Source organism: Alosa sapidissima, chromosome 2 (genome assembly GCF_018492685.1).
Source record: "Alosa sapidissima isolate fAloSap1 chromosome 2, fAloSap1.pri, whole genome shotgun sequence".
Classification (NCBI taxonomy): Eukaryota; Metazoa; Chordata; class Actinopteri; order Clupeiformes; family Clupeidae; genus Alosa; species Alosa sapidissima.
This window is the reverse complement of record NC_055958.1, coordinates 42,093,240-42,109,699: the sequence shown is the minus strand read 5'-3', so window position 1 is coordinate 42,109,699 and position 16,460 is coordinate 42,093,240. Positions and strand designations below refer to the sequence as shown.

Below are 16,460 nucleotides of genomic sequence, written 5' to 3'. Positions count from 1 at the left end.
ACAGACAATCACACTAAAAGTAGGAAGATGGCTAGGCCTAAGCCAAATAGAAACAAACAAACACATACACATACAAACACACAACCTCCCCGCTGGGAGTAGTTTTGCCGAACCCGGCACACCCTGGCCACACTAGGCCAGTAATTTGCTACATCGTAGCCACTCTCCCCACTGGAAATGAGCAGGTCAAGATCACACTCAGAAGCTCAAGCTCAGAACAATACACAAAATAAACACAATACACACAGCCATCCACGGCTCTGGATGCTGGCAGGCACACACTAGGGTTAGGGAACACACTAGGGTTAGGGTTAGGGAACACACTAGGGTTAGGGGTTAGGGAACACACTAGGGCCGTAACAAGCTGCATCAATGCCAGTGAGTACACACAATAAAAACTGATCTGGTCCAGAATGCAGTGGTTAGTGGAAAGACAGGGCTCGCATGTACTGACACAGTGGAGACGGAATGAAGGGACAAGCGTCTGAGCCAGATACATTCTACAGCCCCCAGCGCCTGAGCTGATACATTCTACAGCCCCCAGCGCCTGAGCTGATACATTCTACAGCCCCCAGCGCCTGAGCTGATACATTCTACAGCCCAAGCGTCTGAGCCAGATACATTCTACAGCCCCCAGCGCCTGAGCTGATACATTCTACAGCCCAAGCGTCTGAGCCGATACATTCTACAGCCCAATCATCTGAGTCAGATTAACTTTAGGCACCACAGGGCAGAGGATGAGGATGAGGGACAGACTAGGGCAGTTGGCAGTCAACTCCCAAACACGCCACAGGATCAGTATCAATCCCACAAAGACTTTAGGAAGAGTGGACACATCTCAAACAAAACCTCTATGCCTTCCTTCTCAAGAACACACTACTAGTGTTCCAAAGACACTCCATCAGTAGAACAAGAACACACTACTAGAACAGTGTTCCAATGCCACCCCGTCAGCAGAACAAGAACACACTACTAGTGTTCCAATGCCACTCCATCAGTAGAACAAGAACACACTACTAGAACAGTGTTCCAATGCCACCCCGTCAGCAGAACAAGAACACACTACTAATGTTCCAATGCCACCCCATCAGTAGAACAAGAACACACTACTAGTGTTCCAATGCCACTCCATCAGTAGAACAAGAACACACTACTAGAACAGTGTTCCAATGCCACCCCGTCAGCAGAACAAGAACACACTACTAGTGTTCCAATGCCACCCCATCAGTAGAACAAGAACACACTACTAGAACAGTGTTCCAATGCCACCCCGTCAGTAGAACAAGAACACACTACTAGTGTTCCAAAGCCACTCCATCAGTAGAACAAGTACACACTACTAGTGTTCCAATGCCACCCCATCAGCAGAACAAGAACACCCTACTAGAACAGTGTTCTAATACCACTCCATCAGCAGAACAAGAACACACTACAAGAACAGTGTTCCAATGCCACCCCATCAGCAGAACAAGAACACCCTACTAGAACAGTGTTCTAATACCACTCCATCAGCAGAACAAGAACACACTACAAGAACAGTGTTCCAATTCCACCCCGTCAGCAGAACAAGAACACCCTACTAGAACAGTGTTCCAATGCCACCCCATCAGCAGAACAGCAGGGCAGTTAAAAAAAAAGAAGAGGGAAACGGTACCATCCATGATTCAATATTTCTGTCACAACAAAATTATGACAGTGATCTGAGTTGTGTGAAATGCCAGTAAGTTGATTGTGATGAATCTTAAATTGCTATAACATTTCAATGATAACTCAAACACCTAAAGTAATTCTAATTATTATAATTTACAGACCGTTACTGTGTGTTTTTAAACATTAATGGCTGAAGAAATGCTGTTTGACTAATAAATGGTGCCTTGTCACTTTAAGAGCATTGAGTCTCACATGCTCATCATGCCTTTTCACCAGCTCTTGTTTATTTGAGCAACATTGATAGCACAACAATAACATTAATATGCACAATATATGTTGTTATAAGTATATATTATATTAACATTAATATGCACAACATATGTTGTTATAAGTATATATTACATTAACATTAATGTGCACAATATATGTTGTTATAAGTATATATTATATAAACATTAATGTGCACAATATATGTTGTTATTAGCATCAACATTAACATGCACAATATATGTTATTAGCATATATTATATTAACGTTAATATGCACAATATATGTTGTTATTAGCAGCATTCATGGCTTTGGGAAGGGAAGTGTGTAATGACATGCTTCACATTTCTGTTTCTAGTTAAAAGTGAATTATGAGCCCGTTAGCCACCTAGCTATCTGAATGGAATGCAAGATGCGTTCCCAATTAAGTGGAGTAAGGAAAGTTAGATATGCTACGTGGTGTAGACTGAGAGGACCCAAAAAGTATCATCCTTGCATGTAACATGGTGCTGGTGCAATTTGACAGTAAAGCTAGTATTTATTGGCTAAATGTTGGTGCCCCCTCTGTCCTTCGGAGAGGGATGATGCGTGTGGTCGGAGCGGCGGCACTGTCTGTCAGGCATATGTAAATATGGATGGCAAACAAGCTGATACACTGGAACTTGAGACGAGGGGAGGAGAGGAGAGGATCTGTGGCATATTTCTAGGAAAATTAGAATTAAGGCCAGTTCAGCGAAGAAGGTGCCTGTACGTGCAAGTACAAATAGTTGAGGGTGAATGTGTCTTCTCTGTGGAGTGGACTCTCGTGTGATTTGCACAGAGAGCACCATTACCATCGTGATTGTGAAGGTGAATGTGTCTTCATGTGTAGTTGACTCTCGTGTGATTTGCACGGAGAGCACCATGTCCATCGTGATTGTGAAGGTGAATGTGTCTTCCCTGTGTAGTTGAGTCTCGTGTGATTTGCACGGAGAACACCATGTCCATCGTGATTGAGAGGTCTTCTGCCATTGGGCTGCACGAGGACCACCTGCGTCTCAACGATCCCCTCTGCACACTCTACTCCAACGGCACCCACGTACTCGCCAACACGTCCCTCAGCACATGTGGCACACAGATGGAGGTGAGACATACACACGCACTCACACTAGAGATGCGCGGATGGGCTATTATTTCAACCGTAACTGCATAGCAAAACTTATCATCCATCCGCATCAACGTTTTTTGACCAATTTTCAAAACCGCACCCGCCCGCCATCCGCTGGTTGTTTTAATGTATATGGGTGATGCGGCGCTGCTGACGTGAGGCTAGAAAGCTCTTGCCTGTTCTAGAAAGACTGATCCAATGCAGCAAATATATTAAAAGGCTAAAGTCCTACATTGGCTATGTTGTAGCCTATCCCCAGAATATCAGCAGCAAACTCTGTCTCGCAAAACAGTCTCCAAATAAAACGCACATCAGCCTGTAGCCTACAATTTCCCCATCCCCCATCTCTCTGTCCACGCTAACCGCTAACATCCTCCCCATCCGCCATCTCTGTCCACGCTAACCGCTAACATCCTCCCCATCCGCCATCTCTGTCCACGCTAACCGCTAACATCTCCCCATCCCCCATCTCTGTCCACGCTAACCGCTAACATCTCCCCATCCCCCATCTCTCTCTGTCCACGCTAACCGCTAACACCCTCCCCATCCCCCATCTCTGTCTTGGCCAGGATGATGGGGAGAGCCTCATCTTCAGTAACGAGGTAGTGTCCTTTGATGACCTGACGGACGTCATCACCAGGAGACACGACGTGGAGATCCAGTTCTCCTGTAAGTATCCGAAGCGCACCAACGTGACAGTCCAGTTCGACGCCCACCGGCCGCCCCTCACCTTCATGCAGCGTGGCTTCGGCACGTTCACGTACCGCTTCGAGTTCTTCAGCTCCAACGGCTTCAGCCAGATGCGCGACCCCAACTCCTACCCGCTGGAGTTTGACCTGGGGGACATGATGTTCATGCAGATCGAGTCCATCTCCTCCATCCCCAACACCGAGCTGTTCGCCGAGTCCTGCACCGCAGCTCCCAGCGATGACCCCCAGGAGGCGCTGTCCTACCCCATCATCCAGAACGGGTAAGACCTACTGCCCCCTCTTAGGTATCATATTTTGGGATCAAAGGATCATATTTTGGGATTCTACCCCATCAACCAGTGAGAAAACAAATAGTTCGCCACACAAATAGAACTTTACAGTTAAAGGTGTTGTGTAGCAAGACAAATAGAACTTGACAGTTAAAGGTGTTGTGTAGCAAGACTGAAATAGAACAGTTAAAGGTGTAGCCAGTGTTGCCAACTTAGCGACTTTGTCGCCATATTTAGCAAGATCAGACCCCCCAAGCGACTTTTTTTGTAAAAAGCGACTAGCGACAAATCTAGCTACTTTTATCTAGCTGATAGTCATTTAATCTAGCTGATATCATCACGGGTGACGGGACGGATCTGGTACTGAACTTGGCAGGGGCGGGTCTCCAAAAATGGACCCGTGCAGGACTCTGCTGCCAACATTGGGAAGGCCCATTCATGTGAACGGAACATTGGGAAGGCCCATTCATGTGAACAGAACTTTGGGAAGGCCCATTCATGTGAACAGAACTTTGGGAAGGCCCATTCATGTGAACGGAACTTTGGGAAGGCCCATTCATGTGAACGGAACTTTGGGAAGGCCCATTCATGTGAACGGAACTTTGGGAAGGTCCATTCATGTGAACGGAACTTTCTGCAGCAGTCTGAAGAGCCATATATTAATTGAATATAATACATGAAACAGAGTCGTCATTTCAGCATAAAATGTGATGAAACTCTTGGTTAAACTTGTTAAGGTCTCTCTCTCCCTAAGTTTGGTTTGTGAAGGTCTGTCTCTCTCTCTTTCTTTCTCTCTCTCTCTCTCTCTCTCTCTCTCTTTGCACACAGGTGTGAGGTGGATGACACGGTAGAGTTCTACTCGGGCCATCAGTCGAAGGTCCAGTTTGGGATGAAGGCTTTTAAGTTCATTGGACTACATGACCATGTGAGAAATACTGCCAGCCTGTTAGTATCGCGCTCAAAGGGTGGTGAAGACACTGGCACCCTCCTGACCAATCAGCACTGTGTATTACCTTTACATGTATCCATTTAGCAGATACTTTCCATCCAGTCAGCACAGGCTATTAGACTTGTCATCCAATCAGCACGATGTATTACACTTTTCATCCAATCAGCACGATGTATTACACTTTTCATCCAATCAGCACAGGGTATTGTCTCTACATGTATCTATTTAGCAGCAGCTTGGGGTTAGGTGCCTTGCTCAAGGGCACAACAGAGGATGGTGGGATTTGAACCAACATCTTTTCAGGTTACTGCATACTAGCCCAGTCCCTTAACTACTGCATTACCACCACCCCAATTCCACTGTGTAATACGAGTCATAATGAAATGCCCTGAAAGAGCAGTGTCCATCCGGAAGCTGAATGACTCACCTGTCAATCATGTGACTCACCTGTGTGACTCTCCTGTGCTCAGGTGTTCATCACCTGCTCAGTGATCCTGTGTGAGGCTGGCGTACCTGGCAGCAGGTGTTCCCAGGGCTGCACCAACGGCTCGGTCTCTGGACACCAGATCCACAAGAGGGACGTCCCTGTCCAGACAGCCAGCCACTTCATCTCCCAGGGTCCTCTGCGCCTCAGACGGGCCCTCGTCAACGCCAACAACGGAGCTAACACAGGTGATAGAGTTAACACAAACCAGCTAACACACATCAACCAGCTAACACAGGTGATGGAGCTAACACACATCAACCAGCAAATACAAACCAGCTAACACAGGTGATACAGCTAGCACACATCAACCAGCTAACACAAACCAGCTAACACACATCAACCAGCTAACACAGGTGATACAGCTAACACAAGTGACACAGCTAACAGACATAAACCAGCTAACCCAGGTGACACAGCTAACACACATAAACCAGCTAACACAGGTGATACAGCTACTGTAACACACATCAAACAGGTAATAGAGGTCTCTAAGGTAACACATCTAACAAACTTCACACAGGTAACACCTCACACAGGTAGGAGATTTAACACAGCCAACACACCTCATTCAACTAAAACTGATAACACAACTAATCCAGGCAACACAGGTAAAACACCGCATTCAGATAACACTGCTGACACTGCCAGCAGAGCTAACACAGCTAATCTAATTGTATTTGGGTTCAGTTTGGTCAGTAATCCAGCTAAAACAGCTAATCCAGGGGGTATTCCATCAACCTCGCTAAAGGCCAAACCTGGCTTATTTCGATAAGTCTCGCTAATTTTAGTGAGAAGTCCGTTCCATTAATGAGGTTAACGTGAATCCCAGCTTGGTAACCATGGGAATTTAAGCCACAGAACTAACCTGCTCCGTAGCAGGTTAACTTTCAAGCTAAATTAAGCTGTGTTGCTAAAAAAAACAATCAGTCGGAAAACAAGTCCAAAAAGATGGTTCCGTCAACCTGTGCTCTCGTCACCTGTAGCCTACAACTTCAAAAATAGAAGTAGGCCTATAGAAATGTTTTTTTTCCGACAGTGCACCAAGCATGGATTTACACATTCACTACCTCCAAAGAATGTATGAAGATTATACGATTAAACATGTTTTAACTTCACATGCGTGTGGTTCTAGGAATCGTGCTACTCTGCGTCACTACGTTCGGTAGTGGTGTAACGTGCAGCGAGACGGTATAGTAAAGGAATTACATTCTTGCGTGTTCGCAGGTTCGCTTCCGATACGAAGTATTAAGGCTACATTGTTTATCACCTTGATGATGGCATTTTTAGTTATAATCTTTGATGAAAGACATATCTCTACTGCTGATAAAGGGTCATGCACATTTGGTAAGCTGTTCAGTGACATATTATATCTGATGCAAGCCAAAGGATAATTATTCTGTAGCCTAGGCAGCGAATAATTAAAACTGCTTCATGTGTCGACGATTGTTCATGAATGTCAAATCAACTGTGTGCCACATAGATCAAAAACTAGGCATAAATTGAATTGAAAGCCATTGCATTTCAGATCATTTTATTTCAAACACTTTGGGACTTATGGGAGACAATAGGCTATTATGTTGATACTAATTTATTTTATGACCACCTACACCTAGACAATAATTTGGAGTGAACTCTTTTAATATAAGAACGTAGGCTATTGATAGTTTTGAATATATGGCAAAGTTGTTTTTGAGTTTATACTATTTATTCATTCACTCGTTTTGTTCAAGCATAGACTGTAGGCTATAGTCTATGTGTTCAAGAGTGAAGCCAATCAAACTCACAATTGATTTCAAACCATTAGCATTGTTGTTTTAAATGTATGCTTTCATTATTCTCCAATTTCTGTAGGCAATCTATTTTTTTCTCTCGATGTTAAATTTGATGACTTTCGATGAAAATCCTGTAGATGGCGCTTGCCTATCGAACAGAAATCATCTAGTATTGTCTTAATTTTACGACATATATCGTCTTTTCGTCAATCTACTGTTTTGGTCTACTTTTCTACCTCGTGCACGAGCAGAGATGAAGCTGAACTAAACCTCGCTTGAATAAACGAGGCCAAGATGCCGCTAACTTGAGTTAATGGAACGGCTTCAGCCCCAAGTGAAAGTCTACGCAAGTTCAAGCCAGGCTATTTCTGTTAAGCGCCGCCTTCATTAGCGAGGTTGATGGAATACCCCCCAGTTAACACAGCTAATCTAATCGTATTTGGGTTTAGTTTGGTCAGGAACCCAGCTTACACAGCTAATCTAATTGTATTTGGGTTCAGTTTGGTCAGTAATCCAGCTAACACAGCTAATCCAATTAACACAGCTAATCTAATCGTATTTGTGTTCAGTTTGATCAGTAACACAGCTAATCTAATCGTATTTGGTATTAGTTTGGTGACTGAACTTACGCGTCTCTCTTCTGTTTTCCAGGAGTGGCCAACAAAGGCCTGAGTCTGAACCTGGTGTTCGTTATTGGGGGTCTCCTGGCAGCTGTTGCTATGGTGTGTGGAGTCCTAATCCACAGGAACAGGAGCCCCGACATCAGATACGATAAACTGCCCTCCACTGACATCTGAGATCATCTCTGCTGAGAGTTTAACAATCAATGGGGGATTTCCCCCTGATTTTTGTCGTGTGTCTCCAACCATCCTCCATGAAGTGATTTTTATGATCATCGTGACAATAAAGATGCTCTTAGCAATATTATTGTGTGTGTGAGAGAGAATTGTTCTTCAATAATATAATATCAAACACAGCACCCTAAAACATATAGTTCATCACTAGTTCATTTGAATGATATCTTAAACATAATGGCAAAAGTCTAACAGGTAGTTTATCAGCATAGTTAATCAGCATCGTTTGAATGATAACTTTAAAGGGCCGTTCTGTAACTCCAGTTTTCTTCGCTGATTTTTGTTGTTGCATTTTTCTCTACGGAGCTCCCCCTATAGCTTTGGGGTGCATATTTCACAACCGTATTTTCACTGGCTCTGCCATGATGAACATGTAAAAATGAGGCCATCTAATAGCTAGCCGGCATGGCTAACCTGTGCTTGAGCTAGCCGGCATGGCTAACTTGTGCTTGAGCTAGCCGGCATGGCTAACTTGTGCTTGAGCTAGCCGGCATGGCTAACCGGTGCTTGAGCTAGCCGGCATGGCTAACTGATGCTTGAAGGTGCTCGTCACAACAGGTCATTTTACCATCACAATAATTTCTAAACTGTGTTATTAAGTTGAAAATGTTGCATAGTCAGGGCTCTCAAGTTTTGAGGACAGGCAAGAGGGACATTCCCTGTCGATAACTCTGTCAGTACATCACACACAAAAATTGCAGTGTCTCAGCTTTCCAAAGAGGTCAGGCATTTGATTACAGGCCAAAGTATGTAGGAGCAATGCCCTCCTAAGTGTATGATGTGCAATATTGGGCAAAACAATCAAAATGGGGCATAAGTATAATTTATAATTGCTCAGAATTGCAGAAGAAAATATTTGACACATGACACTGACGATTCAATAATGGGCCTACCCTTTCCCCCACCTTCTCTGTGCAAGCATCCACTAACCTGGACTTTTTAGGGGGCTTTCCTTAGGGCAAATGAGAGGATGCTTAATTGCTTTCTACCTAACATTTTTGAAAGACAGATGCAATGATTAATGCATCCATGGCCAGGATATAATTATGATAAAATATTATTATTATATTATTATTATTATAATTATTATTATTATAACATGACAATATTTTAAAAGTGACCTATAACATCGACTATGCAATACACTTTAATTGATTTAGTATTTATTTACTTTTATTTATTTAGTGATAATAAAATGATTAAGCATATTTGGTGAGAGAGAGTTGTTTATAATGCAGGGCTTAAAGCAGGGGTCTCAAACTCAAATGAGCTGGGGGCCAATTCTGCCAACATCATCTGATTGGAGGGCTGGCTATTTCTGAAAATGCAATGTTCTTTTTTTCAAATACCACACAAAACTGCAAACAGAAAGTGCAAGTGTTTTATCTAGTTTTAGACACCTGTGCTATCAACCTTAGCTTATAAATAAAAATATTTTAACATTTTTAAACCTGGCAAACTATAAGAAAGCAACACCATTGGATTTTTATATCAAAATGTCAGAAGGCCATGGCTTGAAAGTGGTCAGAGATAAAGTCCTACTGTAAATGTAAAAATCTTTGAGTAAAACAAAAGTTTATGAAGGGGGTAAATGTACCCATCTAATTTGGCACTGGATGGCAAGCACCTCAAATTATGCACCTTTCAGTAAATACTGGATGAACATATTTGAGCAGGTTTACTTTCCTTTTTTCATATTACCCACATAACAAATTAACAGGAAAACATCTAAGATGTATACCAACACATAAGATGTATATGGTTTCTAAACCACAAGGCCTACAATAAAGTATTCTGGACAAATCAGTTCCTATCGCGGGTAATCTGAGTACCCAGAAGTTCGCATCATATTGCGGGTGACTTTGTAGTTTAGAGCCCTATTTCTACTAGCCTTGCTGTCTGTACCACGTCCATTACGGACACTATCATCACGATTACCACTGCAACCTCCAAGCTATGTTGGGCAGAGGGTCGAAATAAGCATGGTATGCTTAGTGGGCGGGACACCGTCGTATAGGCTACATGCAGACGCACCTCCATTCAATAGACGATGGATCATAATCTCCAAAAGGATATTCTTGTTCAGATTTAGAATAGGTGAATAACATAGCCTAAGACCTCATCACACTTAAACGTTTTTCAACATTTGGTGTAGGCCTATTTCTGCTTAATTTCTGCAACACTATAGGGAGGGAAAGTGAAAACCAGCGCCCCAAGTGGTTGCGTTCCTATCGAAGAGCAGCTCCAATGTTAAGTCCCATAGACCTATTTTAAAAAAAAATATTGTGAAGCCAAATCAGCCATGTTATCCACCAAAAATATTGTTCAGTGTCTATACAGTAATAATATTCTAACTGTGAAAATGTCAGACCCTATTTTGCCTTATTTAAGAAAATCGAAATTGCTCCTTTTGTTTCATAAACGAACTACAAAAGAAGTCACGTGACTTTACCCTTCAACGTTACTCAAGGTAGCATGGTTTGTTTATTAGCCTGGTTAGCATTGACACTTAACACTTTGAGCTAGCTCTTCATGTGAGTAGAAGCACAACACCAGTTATCCTGACATAAAGGTTATCACCACGCGGTTTACATCACGATCCGTTATTACAAAAATATGTTAAGCCAGTTAAGCAAATTGCGTATTGATCAGTTAGAGATTAAGCGCCCAAACATGTGACGTCACATGCAGCTGTAGTTCCTTATCACCGTGTTACGACAAAAACTCAAAACAATTCAACTGATCCTAAAAATAAGGTATGACCACTTGAAGCAATAGAGGTGACCCCAGGGCCTAACATATGGAAGGCATTAAATTAAGATCCCAATGTGCACCGAGATATATTTTTTCTAAAAAAAAATCCCATGCACTCCGCTAAACTCTAGGAACGCAACCACTAGATGGCGATGAGATTACTTTCCCTCCCTCATTACAAATGCATGTCTTTGTGTTTCTCGCGTGTAGCCTAATACAAGTATTTCCTGAAAACTTTGCGCAGCGATTTTGGGTTTGAATGAAGCTCTGGATGTCTAGCACATAGTGGAGCAGAGTACAAATGAGATTTGTCACCGTACTTGGAACTATCGACTATTTTAATCAGTATCGTTGTTTGTCGCAATTAAAAATAGTCTCAAGGGCCGGATTACATTATTATTTTGACATACGTCGCGGGCCGGAATTGGGCCGGACGCGGGCCGCATTTGGCCCGCGGGCCAGGTGTTTGAGACCCCTGGCTTAAAGCAATAATCTGTGCCTGAAGTTATCAGACATTTATGAGGACGTCAGGCACGGTTCCTGAACACTTTAAGCCTGATAATGTGACAATATGTCAGTCATCGTGTGATAACGAAAATGTGTTCTGAGCAGGTAACTGTTGGCTAAGTTTCAGACATGAACAACTGATGCTAATTATCTGGGAAACATTCTCTAACAGGAGTCAAGTTGTCATTGTTTGTGTCCAACAAGTTGTGAATTTGTTGTAACATTAAAAGATGACTTCATCTCAAAGTGATGCTCGAAGCTCCATTGCTCTGAGGGTGAACGAAACTTCGGTAGCAGAATCACGTGAACAATTCCAGGGTATGCTTTTTTTCATTGGTTGTTGTGTTAAATCTTACCCAGATACAATAGTACTATTTTCTGATTGGCTATTGTGCAGCCCCTTTCTTTTTTTTGATTGGCTGATTAGTGGCAGACTCGTCTAAGAACTCCAGGGGAGACGCGCTTGATCCCTGTCTGTTCCACAGTAAGTTCGGCGCAGCCATAGAAATTTTGGGCGCTGCGGCATATATTAGTAGTTTTTCTGCGTGAGAAATAAAATGTGTGGCGGTAGTGCGTGACTAAAGACCGAAATGAGTGACTGTCACGCTCAATGCGTGACACTTGAGAGCCCTGCATAGTTCCCCTTTAACAGTAGAACATATAGTTTAACTGTGCTTAATCAGAAAGATATCACTCCCACAGCACACTATAACCATGACATTAGTGAGACAGTTGGACCATCTTTGGTCCCCTTACAGAGAAGAGACGCTGCTGAGCCTTCTTGATCAGGGTAGAGGTGTTCAAGAGAGGTCCTCAGAGATGTGGACACCCAGAAACTTGAAGCTGGTGACATGCTCCACGTCAGTCTCATGGATGAGGATGGGGTGTGTGACTGTCACAGCCACACCAAGCTCTCCATCAACCACGCCCACTCTTGACTCTACTGAAAACACTGCCTCTCTCTCACTCACTCTCCCCTGTCTACTAACAGGCCACACCTGCCCTCGTTGTCCCTCGTTTGTCCTAATTGCCAGCACTATGTAAACCCCTGTGTTTGTTCACTCATTGTCTGGCTTCACACTGAGCTACACGGACTTCAGCTCCTTGCTGCTTGAATCTTGCAGAGAAGAAACCCACGAGTTAAGTTGACTTTTGTGTTTGCCTTTTGGACCTTTGCATTTCTGTGACATCGTTGGACTCTTGCCTTGTTTCCCTTTGAATTGATCCAGTAACTCCTATGTTTGAAACTACTCCTTCCTCTGAGAATTGAAGAGTCCTGTTTTCAGTTTCTATATTTGAATTCCTGCAAACCAACAAGTAAAATCTCCGAACTTGACTTCTCTGTGCCTTGAGTCTGTGTCTCGTAACAGTGACCTTTATGATATGATTATATTCAGGGCTTTGAACCGATTTTTTTTTTTTTTTTTTTTTTTTTTTTTTTTTTTTTTTTTTCCCCAATCGGTTCGTTCCGAACAGAAACGGAACTATAGCGTTTCCGGTTATGAGTTCCACCAATAAATTGACGTTCCCGAACCGGTTAGAACAAAAAAATACTGTTCCCGGAACGGTTAATTTTGTTCCTGTCAGCTGTTTAATGCTATAGAATTATGTCACATCTTTCTCATCCAACTTAAACCAAATGTAATAATATTACAACCATTATTAAATAATAATAATTATATTATTAATAATAATAAATAGGCCTACAATTATTTGAAATGTGTAGTTTATTGTTAAAAGAGAATTTCCACACAAACGTAACCACGTTATTAAGACACGTGGTTATGCCACTCGGGCAACAACAAATTCCAACTGTCGGGGGAAAGGCCATTTAGCCAAATGTTCGCTAGTCCATCATTAACGTGGAGTCGACAAATATAGCTATTGATATTGTGTTTGGAATGAGCGTTTTAATTAACAATGGATCGTAATTTACCTCTTATTTAAGATGTGGAGTGGAGACTTTAATCCACCGCTCTCTCTCCATTCAGTCAGCGAATGTCTGATGTGATGTCACACAGGAAGTGAACCACAGCCGTCATGGTAACGTGCGCAGGAAAATAATTAATTGGGCAACGAGGAACGAAATAAAACCGGTATTAACCGGTTACCATTATTTTTAAATAAGTGTTCCTGTTCCAGAACATAAAAAATAATAACGTTTCCGGTTTCGTTTCTGTTCCCTGTAAAATACAAAAAGTTCCTGGTTTTCGTTTTCGTTCCTTGAACCGGTTCAAAGCCCTGCTTATATTACATTTACAGTTTTGGCTTATTGTCTTTAAAATCCATAGATGAATAGAAAGAACATTCCCATATCAAATAACACATTTTTTTACTTTCACAAAATACTGCTGCTGCATACATTTGAGTGAGAGCAGGGCAGCTGCAGTTCTCTGTTATCACCACTAAGTGGCGACATATCCCCTGCTACTGTACCTCCTGAGGAGGCCTGTTTACTGACTCCTCAGACAAGCTCTCTCTGCAGCGGCCAAACCGTCACTACTGATGTGAACACCTCGGAAATCAATGCAAACCGTCACTGCTGATGTGAACACCTCGGAAATCAATGCAAACCGTCACTGCTGATGTGAACACCTCCGAAATCAATGCAAACCATCACTGCTGATGTGAACACCTCCGAAATCAATGCAAACCATCACTGCTGATGTGATTGTGGGTCTAAAAAAATAGAATATTGTGAAAACGTTATTTTGTCCCCCCAGTGTATTATTGCATTACTTTATTATTTCCCCAGTCCCTCCCTCACACAGCATATTGGGCCAGATGCCAGTCAGTCCCTCCCTCACACAGCATATTGGGCCAGATGCCAGTCAGTCCCTCCCTCACACAGCATATTGGGCCAGATGCCAGTCAGTCCCTCCCTCACACAGCATATTGGGCCAGATGCCAGTCAGTCCCTCCCTCACACAGCATATTGGGCCAGATGCCAGTCAGTCCCTCCCTCACACAGCATATTGTGCCAGATGCCAGTCAGTCCCTCCCTCACACTGCATATTGGGCCAGATGCCAGTCAGTCCCTCCCTCACACAGCATATTGTGCCAGATGCCACACTCATGTCTGCAGACACCAGAGACGCCCTACGAACTTGTCTGTTCCTCTGCAGTTTTGATGACAATAAATAGAAGGCTGACATTAATGATGTGCTTACCTGCATCTCCTTGCCTTAAAGGGGTGATAGGATAGAATGATGATATAGGGTATTTTGTGCTGGTCCTTAAGGTCTCTGAATAGGGTGTGTAACATTGGTTGGGCTGAAAATGGCATATGTGCTGTTCTATGCGCCCTAATGCAAACTTGGTTAAAAGCCCTAGAATGAAACGAGAGGTTTTCTTCCTTTTATGGTATGCTCATGAATATTTAGATAACCTGCGTGATGATTGGTTGGTTTACAACGAGCGAAGTTCCGGAGCAAAGACGCAAACATGGCCGACAGCACTCACTGAAACAGCCAAGGTGACATACGGATACATACAGTAGGTGTTGGAACAGTATATTTGAGTTTGAATATACTTCAGAGTGGTAAGTTTTGTCATTTACTTGAGTTTGCAACACGTAGCCCAGTTAGCTAGCTGTAATACTCGCACGTTAGTGTCGTAGACTAAGCTAAACATTGCATTAGGTTCGTTTTTAGCATTGTAAGCAACAGAAGTTATTAATTTGCACACAAACAGATGTTTTACAACTTGTACCCTTGTGCAATTTTTTGTCAAGATGTCCAGTTAGAAACTAGCTGAAAAGTTTGTAGCCCGTCATGGGCAGTTCAGGCTATGCTGTAGTGAAAGGAGTGCTGCTTGCAAGGAAAGTACTCATTTTAGTCAGTAAGTATATTCTCCTGGTGAATCGGTCATCTGATTAGGAGTTACATACATTATTGTAGTGGTAATATGCGATCTTACAACAGGACGTCCAGTTAGCTGGGCAGGAGCTCTGTGCAGTTCGTAGGCTATTCACCCCTTGCAGACACGTGACTTATACATGAAGTGAGCTTCCGGATACTTCAGGGCAGTACGTTGGATTCAGACCCCTTTTCGACTGAACCGTGACACATGTTCAGCAACCGCATCCTCCATGGAAGGTCTGTCAAGCTGAGCACACAAGTCCTGGGGCACAGGAATCCGCTGGACGGCATCCTAATAAGGAAGAGGGTCTTTGATTATCTCGAAGAGGACAAGAAAGAGGACTTATATTGGATACTGTAATACAGTGCATTGTAGGCTGTATACTGTACAATAAACAAATTGTATGGCCCTGAACTTTGTTTACAGTACTGATTTTGACACCAGTAGCATCAGGTCTAAGACAGCCTGTTGTGTGTGAATCGATAAGTTCTTTTTAGTGCCTATACTGTTGCACATTTTGATTTGTTTGTAATAAAAACATATTTTATTAAACTTACAAGTTGTTTGGCAAGTCTGTACATAGTTTCTCATTGAAGTGCATGGCTGCTAGGTAAAACCTAAACCAAACAACAGAAATGTTGTAACACAAGTGAAAGTCACTTTTGCATGCACACACCAAGCTGTTCTCACAGCAAAAGCATTTGCTAATATTCTAAGCACCGCAAGATGCCACACTTGGGGCATCTGTTTGGCATGCTGCCGTTCTTGTAATGTTCTAAAATAAGAACGTGCAAATAAATCCATTGTATCTAGACAACACGGTTTTCAACATATCGACTAGATATCATTTGAATTGATAACGTGAAGTTGTTTCCACTTCTGACGTCAAAAACGTATGTGTTATATGGGTATGGGTTATATTACAGGTTAGCAACCAAACTATCGTGTTACTCAGCTTCAGTTAGTTAGATTTATCCGAATGACACACAGGACAATTAAATAGCCTTGCCAATGAACTAAATCACACATTCTACTTGCTAGATACACGTTAGCATGGTTAATAACTGCTTAGCGACAAAATAATACTTACAGCATGCGGTTGTGATGACCTTACGGTCGGAACAGCCCCTCGTTTCAGTAACAGCAGCTTAGCAAATCCTGCTTAACTGTACAAGGTTTTGAAAACTGCCTTCGGTGAAATGTTTTGCAAATTAATAACGGAGTGTCAAACTT

The 16,460-nt window shown here is 42.7% G+C and overlaps 1 protein-coding gene across 1 annotated transcript in view; it reads left to right on the top strand.

Moving 5' to 3' along the window:
* The window catches only part of LOC121685917 (ZP domain-containing protein-like), a 35,829-nt gene extending 27,651 nt beyond the window's left edge, over nt 1–8,178 (top strand). Inside the window, exons 9-13 of the mRNA XM_042066775.1 lie at nt 2,865–3,040; nt 3,634–4,034; nt 4,872–4,968; nt 5,463–5,664; nt 7,903–8,178. Of these exons, the coding sequence (XP_041922709.1) occupies nt 2,865–3,040; nt 3,634–4,034; nt 4,872–4,968; nt 5,463–5,664; nt 7,903–8,048 (1,022 nt within the window). The 3' untranslated portion in view covers nt 8,049–8,178. The remainder of the gene's footprint in view (nt 1–2,864; nt 3,041–3,633; nt 4,035–4,871; nt 4,969–5,462; nt 5,665–7,902) is intronic.
* Nucleotides 8,179–16,460: the final 8,282 nt, after the last annotated feature.